At 45.3% G+C, this 14,474-nt stretch overlaps 1 protein-coding gene across 6 annotated transcripts in view; it reads left to right on the top strand.

The window, feature by feature from the left end:
• The window catches only part of LOC149245264 (peptidyl-prolyl cis-trans isomerase FKBP13, chloroplastic-like), a 207,804-nt gene that overhangs the window by 30,421 nt on the left and 162,909 nt on the right, over nucleotides 1-14,474 (top strand). For 3 of the 6 annotated variants that reach the window (XM_089457728.1, XM_089457730.1, XM_089457731.1), the window contains exon 2: nucleotides 11-103. The exons of 2 other annotated variants lie outside the window; for them this stretch is intronic. In XM_089457728.1, coding sequence (XP_089313854.1) covers nucleotides 11-103 — 93 coding nt within the window. The remainder of the gene's footprint in view (nucleotides 1-10; nucleotides 104-14,474) is intronic. One more of the 6 variants, XM_089457729.1, reaches the window with a different exon arrangement.

Here is a 14,474-nt window from a genome sequence, read left to right as displayed (position 1 = left end):
CAAACTGCAGGCTCATTACACTGGGAAGTTAGAGAATGGTAATGTATTCGACAGTAGCTATGGTCGAGGCAAACCCCTAATCTTCCGGGTAGGTGTTGGAGAGGTAAGAAATTGCTACAATTACAAATGAGCTAAATTGCACCTGGTTCATTGCTATTCTGGTTTTATAATAAAAAATCTATGCAGATTCTTCTCCATACAATCCACTTGTATGAGATTTTATTTATGTTTCATTTTCAATTCATTTATTGTTGTCGCTTCCTTAAATAATGTTGGAATTAGTGTGTTGAATGTATGCATACCAAAGCATCCATATAGATATTTGTTGCTAGATCAATAGTAGTATTCTGTCACAGTAGCAAATGTGGGTTGTTGGTCACTGGTCAATCCAATGGAGCCACAAAGGACCCTAACCAAGCGCAAGAATTTACCATTCCTAAGATAGGGCCCTGTCACCTACCCGATTCAAGTTTAGATTTCTGTTTTCCATATTTGCTGTTAACTTACCCTTACATATTACTAAGTTACTGACCTTTTTCTGTTAGACATGATATGAAGAGACAAAATTATCATTGATATATTCAACAGAGTTATACATATTGTCTTGAAGAGGGTGATATTCACATTCTCTGTTTATTGAGCAAGTGGATTGCTTACAACTGCAAACATGTGACACTGTCCATTCTTGCTATATGTGACAATTATGAGAATACAGTAGGAATATGTAGAATTACACTCTGGCAGCCCATATCTATAGAAGGTTGGCAGTATTGTGCCATGGCAAATCTCATGCTGCTGTTATGGTAGGCCCTTTGTTCACGTAACCCAAGATAATTGTACCATTGATATTGTCAAATGGGCATGAATTTTTCCCCTTACATTGGGCACAAGGTGATCACTTAACAAACGGTGTCAAAAAGTTTTATTGTTGGGCTGCTATTTTTATTTCTTGAGAACCAAGTGTAGAAAAATATGTATATAAACATAAACACTATTCATAAATAATACCTAGCTATATTTCTTAGGATATTAATATAACTATTAAAAAGGTGCATTGTAAAGTCATAGCTTTATAGGAAATCTCACCTTGAGGTTTGATACCACTCAAACGCTCACTACGTGGGAAGGTCTAACCATAAAGCATAAAGCATGAGAGCATGGAGGCAATTGTAGATCCTCATCCTGCAAATGTCTCTTTCTTTTGATGATGGTGGCCTTCTAGGATTTACAATCATGATCACTTATTCTTTTATGATGGATGAGGTCTTATAATAGGTATGCTCATTCTATATGAATATCTTGAGCTATATGTACACTATGCTCCTATATTCTAGAAGATGTTTCTAAAGATGCATTTTGTTCTATTTCTAAATTGTAATATTCCTAATTAGCCATGGCTAATTGGAATATTTGATTTTGCTCAATTTTGCCTTCTATAGTTATTTATAAATAAAAAGGTGAGGAAAGGGGGACATAACTCACTTTATGAATAAGTCACTCCCTAGTAGCACAATGTTGTAACTTAAAAGGGGAGCCAAGGGGGCCCAAGGACCACGTAGAGAAGGGACCCACGTAGACACTTGGAGGGACTGCGCAGATGGAGAAGGAACACGTGGCAAGAGAGAGGCTACGTTGGAGGAGGTGGGCCATAGGGTTTTGAGAGAGGCCAACGCTATAAAGGAGAGAGTAGCCTCCTCATTTTGATCATTCGATTATGTTGCATTTGAGCTAGTCACTTCGACTTAGAGCACGCTGGCTGTTTAGCCTGTCTGCAGCACTGTTTAGTGCATCGAGTGTCTCCGTTCGGAGATCTCACCCTTAGCTCTGGGGGACTTCGAGTGCCTGCTCGGGCAAGGTAGTTTCAACAATATTTTGCAGGCGGAGCGATTTCTGGAGTTGAGGAGGAACTGGGCATTTTTGATGACTGTGCAGTCTTGAGAGGGGAGGACGCAGTCTCTTTTGGTAGGAGCTCTAGACTGGGTTTGTGTGGAGGATTTGAGCTTGGAGATTGAGCAAGGGATCAACCCTTTCATATTGGAGGATTTTGGCAGAGTTTCAGGTAGAGTTTTGGAGGATTCTCTTTAAGGGAAGCGCAGAGCCTTGAGGGATTGCGTAGATCCCCAAGGGGGTGATTTTCGGGGGTCAGCTATTTTAGAAAATCTTTCTGGGCTTTTCTGGGTTTATTGAGTAGAGGCTGATTCCAGAGTTTCAACATTTTCTGAGGAGGGGAACAACCCCAAATCCTCATTTGATTCCAGTAGTAGCAGCAGCACAACAGTTCTCCGACAGTTTGGACGCAGTTCAGAGAGGGGCCATTTCCTTACCATTCTGAGTGTATTTCTTCACTTGCCTTGTGCAAGTCGAGGTGCTATCTTTCTGATCACCTCTTGTACTCTTTCCATTACTCAGTATAATAAAATGGCTTAACATTTCTCTCTACATTTCTCGAGTATCTGCTTATATTCCATGTATACATTATTGTATGTTGCACTACTGTTATTTTTATCTCTGAGTTCCCTGGCTACCATACCACTTGGTTGGAGTTTGCTTGTGTTTGAGGGATATTCCTGATAAGGGATATTATAGTGGTATCAGAGCATAGATCTGGCTCAGCCTGTGGAGCTAGCAGTCTATGACACCGAGGGAGAAGCCCTACATTTGTTACAGAGGTAGGAAATACAAAGATATTGAGCGTAGGTTGGAGAACACCTACGGAGAGGGAGACTGTGTTTGGGTGGTGGACACAGAACAGGAGGAGCCTGTGGTGAACACAGAACAAGAGGAGCTTGTGGTGGACGCAGAGCAGGAGGATCCGATGGCAGATGAGGACGGGAAGAGATTTGCGGACATGCTCCTCAAATCAGTGCAGGATCTGTCAAGGCAGATCGAGGTGATGGGGCAGAGATTCATGGTGGTGGAGGCTAGACAGCGTGAGAACCCACGGGTTTTCCAGGTTGGTGAGGGATCGGGTACATCCCACCATTTGCCAGAGCAGGGTGCCACTCAGCGTGATACTACTCAGTAGATGGCCTCACATGCCCCTACACGCTCTACCATGCCCACTTTCCTAGGAGCAGACACGGTGGCCAGAGCCTGGTCATATGGGCGATTATTTTGCAGAGTACCAGGCCTATGGGCAGGAGTTCAGGGATGCTCTCTCGTTCAGAGACTTTGTTCAGCTCCAGCCGGTTAGTAGACCTTGCGACCATCACAGAGGATACCGGCATTATCATGATGGAGACACCTACCGCACAGCTAGTAGATTCCACTTGCCTATGTTTGATGGCTCATCAAACAGTTCGGCAAAGTCTTGGGTGGAGAAGTTGGATATCTATTTCCAGCTTAACCATATGTTGGAGACAGAGGCCATCAAGGTGGCAACGTTACATTTGGATGGTGAGGCCCAGGACTGGTGGTTCCATGGGTTGGTTACACTCGGACACTCCACAGTGACGACAAATGCCGAGTTCACCAAGAGACTGATAGAGAGGTTTGACCGGAGGGATTCGGAACAACACTTTGTTGAGCTGACGAGGCTCAAACAGATCGGAAACCCAGAGACCTACATTGCAGACTTCTTGAGGGTTTCAGTGATGGTGCCAGATCTATCCACGGCACGGAGGATCTACATGTTTGTTGAGGGGTTAGCAGAGCCACTTCAGGGTCTAGTCAGATCCACTAGACTAGCCACACTCCAGGATGCTATTAGCAGGACCCGGGACTTATAGAATGCCTTACCCAAGACTCGGACACCTTACCCCTAGAGACAGGCTTTCCAGCCTAAGGGGAAGGATGTGAGGATTCCACCTCCAAAGGGGAATCCAGGACGAGCACAGATTGATGATGATGCCAGGAGGGAGCTGAAGAAGAAGCGGTTGTGCTTTACTTGTCAGGAGCAGTGGGCACCAGGACATAGATATGTTGCTGGCAAAGCACATTTTATTGAGGTCTTCTCCGAGAGCAGCGGTGAAGAGGATGAGGAGGATGATGTGGAGGTAGGAGATAGTCATGCCGCGCAGGATCCTTTGCCACCTCCACCACCAGTAGCAGGTGGTGCAGCTTTTGCACCTACCAAAGGGGCCCTTGTAGCATTGCGAGGAGTTCCAAAGTATTTGACGCTGCGCGTACAGGGGACAGTACGTGGCCAGCGGGTATCAGTTTTGGTTGACAGTGGGGCAACCCACAACTTCATCGATGCACAGATGGTTGAGTGGAGAGGTATACAGATAGGGAGCTTTGATGGCTTTTCAGTTTTGGTCCCAGGAGATTAGACCATGGTGTGTGTTCGTTATGTTTCAGAGTTATCAGTGACGATGGGCACCTACACACTGACTGACCACTTTTTCGTGGTTGATATTTCGGACACCAACATGATACTGGGTGTTCAGTGGCCTATCACTCTAGGGAAGGTCACGACAGATTGGAAGGCCCTAGAGATGGAGTGGGATGATGAGAAGACAGGGAGGCATGAAAAGATACGGGGACAACACACATATCCGCCTCAGACTGTTTCAACTCATCGGATGGAGGCCGTCTTCCGGAAGGGAGACGTAGAGTGGGCAGTGGAGTTGCGTGCATCAGAGGCAGGGACTACAGGGCAGATGGTGCACCCAGAGATACAGTCCATCCTTGACCAGTATGCCATAGTGTTTGGGGAGATTTCGCTGGGATAGGCGTCGGACCGGGGGTTTGAGCACACCATTGAGCTTGAGCAGGGCATACAGGCAGTGATTACTACCCCCTATAGGCATCCCAAGGCCTATCGGGATGAGATTGAGCGGTCCATTCAGGAGTTGCTGGCTCTTGGGCACATTCGGCCGAGCACGAGTCCTTTTGCTTCTTCCGTGGTGTTGGTGAAGAAGAAAGACAACACATTGAGGATGTGCATTGACTACAGGGCCCTGAACAAGAAGAACTTGAAGAACAGGTACCCCATACCCAGGATCGATGAGTTGATGGATGAGTTGAGAGGAGCACGGTTCTTCTCAAAGATTGATTTGAGATCTGGGTACCATCAGATTCGCGTGAGGGAGCAGGACATTCCCAAGACCACCTTCAGGTGTCACTATGGGCACTTTGAGTTTTTGGTGATGCCCTTTGGGCTAACCAACGCCCTAGCTACATTTCAGTCCTGCATGAATCACATCTTCCGCAGTCACTTAAGGAAGTTTGTGTTGGTGTTCTTTGATGATATTCTCATTTACAACAGGACTTGGGAGGAGCATCTCCAGCACATTGAGACAGTGTTGCGCATTTTGGAGGAGCAACAGTTCTATGCCAAGCTCTCCAAGTGTGAGTTTGGGTTGACGGAGATGTTTTACTTGGGACACATCATAGGGTTGGACGGAGTGAGAGTCCACGAGGAGAAGATCAGGGCCATCGAGATTGGCCGGAGCCGAGGAACGTGACAGAACTTCGGGGATTCATTGGCATTTTTACTTACTACCGGAAGTTCGTCAAGAGTTTCTCACGGCTTGCTGCACCCCTGACAGATCTGATGAGGAAGGGGGCATTCAGTTGGTCGTATACAATGCAGTGAGCCTTTGACAGGCTCAAAGAGTTTATGAGCAGCTGCTCAGTGCTTGTATTGCGGGATTTTTCGTAGCCATTTGCTTTGGAGTGTGATGCGTCGGGAGAGGGGATCGGCGCAGTGTTGATGCAGGGAGGTCACCCTATAGCCTTTGAGAGCCGGAAGCTCCTTCCACATGAGAGGTTGTACTCTATACACGACAAGGAGATGCTGGCCATTATGCATGCATTGGCCAAATTTTGGCAGTATTTAGTGGATAACAGGTTCAGGGTGAGGACTGATCACAATAGCCTCAGGTTCCTTTTGGAGCAGAAACAGCTACAGGAGAGGCAGCAGAAGTGGATCAGTAAGATCCAAGCGTATGACTTTGACATTGAGTATGTCAAGGGTAAGAACAACGTGGTAGCAGATGCCCTTTCATGTAGAATAGCCACGTTGTCTCTTATGAGCTTGGGCACAGACTGGAGGGCTCAACTCTTAATAGAGTACTCCAAGGACAGATTTGCATGTGAGGTTCTGGATGGGTAGGTGGCGGATGACAGGTACAGAGTAATCGATGAGATCATCTACTATAGGGACCAGATCTTCTTGACTGAGGGATCTCAGCTCAAGAAGAAGATACTTCAGGCATCACATGATTCACCATTGGTTGGCCATCAGCGGTTTACCAAAACCTACAGAGCCATTAGAGAGAGGTTCTCATGGAAGGGCCTCAAGGAAGACATACTCCAACATATCCGGGAGTGCGATATTTGCTAGAGGAACAAGGGGGAGATGAGCCATCCCGCAGGATTATTGCAGCCTCTTCCCATTCCGAAGGGGAAATGGGAGAGTATTTCGATGGACTTCATCATAGGGTTGCCCATGGTGCAGGGCAAGGATTGTATCTTTGTCGTCGTTGATCGACTGACAAAGTATGCACACTTTTTCACCATATCTGCACACTACACAGCAGCACAGGTGGCCGAGCTGTTCTTCAGAGAGGTCTTCAAGCTACATGGTCTTCGTAAGTCCATCGTCAGTGACAGGGACAGCCATTTCATGGGCGGGTTTTGGTAGGAGCTTTTCTGGTTGGTGGGGACGGAGTTGACACCGAGTACCAGTTATCACCCACAAACAGACGGGCAGACAGAGATAACGAACAAGTGGCTGGAGGGCTACTTGCGTAACTATGTCAGTGGACAGCAGTGAGCATGGCTGAAGTGGCTGCATCTGGGGGAGTACTGCTACAACACTACACATCACATGTCCATTGGTATGTCACCATTCTATGCTTTGTATGGATATCATCCTTTATCTTTTGCTGACGTGATGTTTGGTGCTAGCAAGGCTCCGAGAGCCAAGATTTGGATCTAAGAGAGTTAGGATATCCTCCGAGCTCTCAAGGATAATATGGCTACAGCGTAGAACCAACAGAAGCTGTATGTTGACAGGGGTCGGGTGGAGAGACAGTTTGACGTAGGGGACTTGGTATACCTACGATTGCAGCCATACCGACAGTCGTCACTGAAGCAGAAGGGCGCTGATAAGCTCAAGCCCCGCTTTTATGGGCCATACAGGGTGATACACAGGATTGGACAGGTTGCGTATGAATTGGAGTTGCCCCAAGGTAGCAAGATTCATAACATTTTTCATGTATCATGCCTGAAGAAGGCATTGGGGCAGCAGGTGACAGTGATAGATGAGCTACCACCCATGGATGATGAGGGGCATTTGGTGTTGTAGCCAAAGGCTATTATTGATACCAGGGAGAGGTAGCTACGGAGTAGGACAGTCCGGGAATCCTTGGTGAGGTGGAAGAATTTACCAGATGAGGATGCCACTTGGGAGAGTGAGAAAATTTTGCAGCATCCATCACTTCAGTTGCTTGAGTACAAGCAACATTTTGTCGGGGGAGACTGTAATATTCCTAATTAGCCATGGCTAATTGGAATATTCGATTTTTCTCAATTTTGCCTTCTATAGTTATTTATAAATAAAAAGGTGAGGAAAGGGGGACATAACTCATTTTATGAATAAGTCACTCCCTAGTAGCACAACATTGTAACTTAAAAGGGGAGCCAAGGGGGCCCAAGGACCACATAGAGAAGGGGCCCACGTAGACACTTGGAGGGATTGCGCAGATGGAGAAGGAACACGTGGCAAGAGAGAGGCTACATTGGAGGAGGTGGGCCTTAGGGTTTTGAGAGAGGCCAACGCTATAAAGGAGAGAGGAGCCTCCTCATTTTGATCATTCGATTATGTTGCATTTGAGCTAGTCACTTCGACTTAGAGCACGCTGGCTGTTTAGCCTGTCTGCAGCACTGTTTAGTGCATCGAGTGTCTCTGTTCGGAGATCTCACCCTTAGCCCCGGGGGACTTCGAGTGCCTGCTCGGGCAAGGTAGTTTCAGCAGTATTTTGCAGGAGGAGCGATTTCTGGAGTTGAGGAGGAACTGAGCATTTTTGATGACTGCACAGTCTTGAGAGGGGAGGATGCAGTCTCTTTTGGTAGGAGCTCCGGACTGGGTTTGTGTGGAGGATTTGAGCTTGGAGATTGAGCAAGGGATCAACCTTGCATATTGGAGGATTTTGGCAGAGTTTCGGATAGAGTTTTGGAGGATTCTCTTCGGGGGCAGCGTAGAGCCTTGAGGGATTGCGTAGATCCCCAAGGGGGTGATTTTCGGGGGTCAGCTATTTTAGAAAAGCTTTCTGGGCTTTTCTGGGTTTATTGAGCAGAGGCTGATTCTAGAGTTTTAGCATTTTCTGAGGAGGGGAAAAGCCCCAAATCCTCATTTGATTCCAGTAGTAGCAGCAGCACAACAATTTCTTCGACACTTTGGACGCAGTTTAGAGAGGGGCCATTTCCTTACCATTCTGAGTGTATTTCTTCACTTTCCTTGTGCAAGTCGAGGTGCTATCTTTCTGATCACCTCTTATACTCTTTCCATTACTCAGTATAATAAAATGGCTTAGCATTTCTCTCTGCATTTCTCGAGTATCTGCTTATATTCCATGTATACATTATTGTATGTTGCACTACTGTTTTTTTAATCTCTTTGAGTTCCCCGGCTACTATACCACTTGGTTGGAGTTTGCTTGTGTTTGAGGGATATTCCTGATAAGGGATATTACATAAATGCTCCTTCTACATGAGTATTTTGAACTCTATGTACATCATACTTCTAGATTCTAGAAGATGTTTCTAGCCATGCATTTTTATTCTATTCCTACATGCTCCTATACTACTCAAAACTTTGAAAGAAGACTTTAAGTAAAGAAGTAGACTTAGTCATAGTAGAGATTTGGAGGATCTTCCTTCTTTTGCTTCTTGTCTTCTTCTTTCACCTCTTGAGTCATGTGGGCTTCTTCCCTTTTTCTTTTGTTGTTGTTGTCCTTCTTACTTTTTGGACAATTCCTTTTGTAGTATCAATATTCTTGGCATAGAAAGCATTGGATTTTGGACATATCTCTATTGTTTATTCTTCGTGGACCAAATTTGCCAAATTTCCCCTTTTTCTTGGCCATGGTTGTAAATGCTTGCTCCTTTGATCCCACATCCTCTTTTTCTTTGAGTCTCGTTTCCTCTATCTTTCATAGAGACCATAATTCACTTAGTGGGGTAGCTTCCTTCATGGCATATATGCTTGATGCGAAGTTGCCCCAATCCTTAGGTAGAGCATTGAGCACTACTGTTAAATTTAGTTATGTTCTATGCTAGAGCAATTTATTTCAATTTTCACAGTTAGCTCAATATCTTTTCCAGATTAGCAATCACATCAGCATTAAAGTAAACTGTAGATAGAGCATAAATATAAATCGCAGAAGACAAGCCAAGACAAGAGGACACAAGATGTGGTGCTAGCCAGAGACAAACCCCAATGTGGGAAAACTCTTGATCAATTCTTCTTATATGTTCTTCAATAGTTCAGCAGAGAGAGAGAGAGAGAGAGAGTATATTTTCAGCAGAAGTCCACGCTTTGACTTTCTAGATAAGAGAATAGATCATCTCTAATAAGATGATACGTGAGATCAGTTGAAGACATGCTGCTTCAACTGATTCTCCAAGGTGACTCCTTCACCTATCATTGTGCTGCATCTCGTCATCATGCTGCACCTCATTGTGCACCACCATGCTGCACATGCTTGCTGTCCCATTAAGCCATTGCTGCACAATGTCATGGTTGTCCCGTTGTACCATTGTTGCACAATGTCATGGCTGTCCCATTGTGCCACTTCTGCACAATGTCATGGTTGTCTTGTGTATCCACCATGAACCATTGCAGCACTATGTACTTGCTGTCCTATGTATCCACCATGAAATATTGCAGCACTAAGTACTAGTTGTCCCATGTTGTACCATTGTACCATTGCTGTTTCGTTGTGCACTATATGCCATTGACCATTGCTGTCCCAATGTTGTCCCATTGATGTACCATATTTCACCAAGTTGCCTTTGCTATCCCATTGCTTATCATTGCAGCACCATGTAGCACTGTTGTCCCACTGTTGCACCATGCTTCTTGCTCTCCATACTGCTTCATGTCCATCATTACCACGCTGTCCCATTGCTGCACTGTACTGCACAATGTTGCCTTCATCATGCTGCCACCGATCACATCATTATGCCGCTGTACTTACTGTGCACTGCTACAATTCTGGGACTGGTTAGGGTACTAACCACAGTCCCTAACAGCCCATCAAAACTTGCCCAGAATTGCACTTAATGACTGATGTTGTCTTCCATAGAGATGCTGCCCTCCATGCTGCCCCTTTGAGGTAGTTTCAGGCCCAACATTTTTACCTATCTCCCTAACACATCTGTGGCATCCAAATGCCTAACTAAGCACTTGCTAGCACCCAAACACATTCATTCTTCATGCTGTTTTCTCGCTGTGGACAAACTCCAATGTGGGGAAACCCTTGATCAATTCTTCTTATATGTTATTCAATAGTTCAGCAGAGAGAGAGATAGTACATATACAACAGAAGTCAACACTTTGACTTTCTAGATAAGAGAATAGATCATCTCTAACAAGATGATACATGAGATCAGTTAAAGACATGCTGCTTCAACTAATTCTCCAAGGTGACTCCTTCACCTATCATTGTGTTGCATCTTGTCATCATGCTGCACCTCATTGTGCACCACCATGCTGCACATGCTTGCTGTCCCATTGTGCCATTGCTGCACAATGTCATGGCTGTCCCGTTGTGCCATTGTTGCACAATGTCATGGCTGTCCTGTGTATCCACCATGAACCATTGCAGCACTATGTACTTGCTGTCCTATGTATCCACCATGAAACATTGCAGCACTAAGTACTAGTTGTCCCATGTTGTACCATTGTACCATTGCTGTTCCGTTGTGCACTATATGCCATTGACCATTGCTGTCCCATTGTTGTACCATATTTCACCAAGTTGCCTTTGCTGTCCCATTGCTTATCATTGCAGCACCATGTAGCATTGCTGTCCCACTGCTGCACCATACTTCTTGCTGTCCATACTGCTGCATGTCCATCATTACCATGCTGTCCCATTGTTGCACCATACTGCACAATGTTGCCTTCATCATGCTGCCACCGATCACATCATTATGCCGTTGTACTTACTGTGCACTGCTGCAATTCTGGGACTAGTTAGGGTACTAACCACAGTCCCTAATAACCCATCAAAACTTGCCCAGAATTGCACTTAATGACTGCTATTGTCTTCCACAGAGATGCTGCCCTCCATGCTGCCCCTTTGAGGTAGTTTTAGGCCCAACACTTTTACCTATCTCCCTAACACAGCTGTGGCATCCAAATGCCTAACTAATAGCACTTGCTAGCACCCAGACACATTCATTCTTCATGCTGTTCTCTTGCTGTGGTTAGGGCTGCCTTGCTGCGTATAGATTAGGGCAGTGTATAGGAGCAGGTATGGGCATCGTATAGGAGTCTTTTTACTGTGGCCCGGGCATCCCTTTTTGCTGCGTCTAAGGGCTGTCTCAAACCCTTCCAAAACAACGTATGGATTAGGGCATGATTGCGCTTAGCTAGGGCTTGTTATGACCTGCATTTAGGGCATGATAGGACTGCGTTAGTCTATGAATAGATTGCGGCTAGGGCTCCAAGATTAGGGCTATTGAAGATCCCTTAAACAGTCGTGAGAGCTCCCTTTGAACTACGGCCAAACCTTCACAAGACCTGCGGCTAGGGCATTTTTCTTTTGTTGCGTATAGGGTCTCCTTCTAGACCTGTGTTTTTCCCTTAGAGATTCTTCTTTACACTAAAACCCAAAACAAGTGGAGAAGAAGAAATCTCAAGAGAGTTGTGTGTTGAAATGACTTGCAAGGCACTTGTATTTATACCAAAACATGGAGCACAAGTGGGGGCAGTTTAGTCACTGGCCGACCTTGACGAATCGTCTCATAACAGAAATAAATTCATATCTCCATGAATAATTATCGGAATCGGATGATCTTTAGATCAATCCTACACCTCTCGATGAGATCCAAGAAAAATATCAGTTGCCATAAATAAGATGTCCCACATGGAGTTTGGCTCTAGTTTCCAATTTTAACACTCCCTCTCAACTAGGGAGAACTCCACCAATTGATCCATATGTTCGATTGTACTATCTCTGCCATCATTGCCTTGCACTGCTCTGCTCTGCTCTACTCTGCTGACCTCTGCTATGCTTTGCTAAACCATGAAGAAGAAGAATTGATCGAGAATGTCTCATACCATTCTCTACTGACCTGAAGTCAGTGTCATCTGAAGAGAATGTGTCATATCATTCTTACTAACCCGAAATCAATTTTATTGATCCCAGATCAATATCACAAGAGAGTGTCTCAAACCACTCATACTGATCCTAGATCAATTTCATTGATCTCAGATCAATTGAGGTCATCCTAGCATAGGGAGTTTGGTAGATACAATGATGCATACATCGATAGTACTACTATGGTCCCTAACCCCATTTCCCTGCTCATTGATTAGATGAGAGGTACTTCCCATGAGTCCCAGACTGTATGGGTAGGATGCCTCGATAGGAGAACTAATCCTCTCCACAGGAGAACGAATCATTCTGTCCATTGGTCGCCACAGGAGAACTAATCATCCTGGCCCACAGGAGAACTAATCATCTTGGCTCACAGTCGCCACGGGAGAACTAATCATCCCGGCCCATAGGAGAACTAATCATCTTGTTCCATAGTTGCCATGGGAGAACTAATCATCCTGTTCCATAGTTGCCACGGGAGAACTAATCATCCCGGTACACTGGAGAATTAATCATCCAGTTCCATAGTTGCCATGGGAGAACTAATCATCTCAGCACACAGGAGAATTAATCATCTTGTTCCATAGTTGCCACGGGAGAACTAATCATCCTGGCACACAGGAGAACTAATCATCTTGTTCCATAGTTTCCATGGGAGAACTAATCATCCTGGCACACAGGAGAACTAATCACCCTGTTCCATAGTCGCCACGAGGTATCAGAGGGAAAGGTTGAACCTGTCACCCTGTACATAGCGCACCGCCAGGGGAGGGTGAGTTGCCTAGTGGTCGTATGTCGCTCCAGTAAGTACCCCAAGCCCCCCAGAGCTCCCAGAGCTCAATGCATGCAACATGCAGGACCCTTGTACGAAGGTCTCTCAACGAGTCCAAGTCGTTTAGGAAAATCACATATTTGACCTTTCCCCGAGGCTTTGACAAAGTGTCTGCGACCTGTACATCAGTCTCAATGCGATGGAGCCTCCTCGCTGATTGACTTACCATATCCCAGATGAGGTAGTATCTGATGTCTATCTGCTGGAGCAATCATCGAACACGGGATTCCTCAATAATCGAATCCCCCCTGGTTGTCACAAAGAATCAAAGTGGTATTCATCATGTGTACAAAACAACTCACTGAAGAGCTTTCCATAACAAGGCAGCTTCACACGAGATCATACTCGTAGCTATGTATTCGGTCTCGGCGGTGCTTATAGCAATCGACTTCTGCTTCCTGCTCATCCATGATATCGAAGCAAAATCTAGAGAGAACCAACACTGAGAAGTGCTCTAGCGATCCTCCACACTGCCTACCTAGTCAGCATTCGAATAATCATGTAGCCTCATATTTCTGGCAGTGTATCTGAATCCTTGAGAGATTGCGCCCTGAAGATATCTCAGAGGTTCTTGGCACCAATCTAGTGAGGCTCAACCAAATATGAGCTCACCATGCTAACTGCAAAGCATATATACGGACGGAAGTTCACCACGAACATCAATGCAGATGAGTTTATGAAACTCAAAGGCATTTCCCAAATCTGGTCCGGCATCACCACCATATAACTTCTGAAAGTTAAGATCCTCAAGGTAGTCACAGGCTTGTAGTTTACCATTCCATATCTGGAATCCAACTCCCTCTTACTTCTGCAAGTGAGAGGGTCTGCACTTGTCAGAAATAGGTCGTTTCTAAGAAGGTGCTGGTACGAGAGGTCTCTCATCCACAACTTTCAAATAATGGTTTGTATCGGCTTCACTTTTAGTGAATCTCAGCTTCATCAGACAGCTATCAATCCTCTCATATTAGGCCTGGGGTGTTTTACTTCAAGCCATAGAGGGCTTTCTTCCACCTGTATACATGAGATTCCCAATCATGAATCTCAAACCCCTCAGATTGTTCCAAACCTGTAGACCTGCTACATGAGGGGAATGGTCCCCTTGTAAGATTTTCCTTTGGTACATCTCAAACATGTACCTTCATTCTCTTCTTGAATTCAGGCATCCCAATCACCATCTGACTCACATCGTGTAGGGTCCTATAATAAGTAGACCTCCAGTGCTATAGATGAGATGTGTCAACTGACATGGTCCCTAATGGACCATCCTGCAACTTGATACAAATTTCCAACCCTGAACCCATGAGTAAAAACATCTTTTGAAAATTCTATTTTCAAACACGTACCTTTCCATCGATGAATGCCAC

This window comes from Pinus tabuliformis, chromosome 7 (assembly GCF_031772625.1).
Source record: "Pinus tabuliformis cultivar Carrire ecotype Pingquan chromosome 7, CPIR1, whole genome shotgun sequence".
NCBI classification, from domain to species: Eukaryota; Viridiplantae; Streptophyta; class Pinopsida; order Pinales; family Pinaceae; genus Pinus; species Pinus tabuliformis.
The sequence above is the reverse complement of the archived record's forward strand: the minus strand, read 5'-3'. Positions and strand labels throughout refer to the sequence as shown.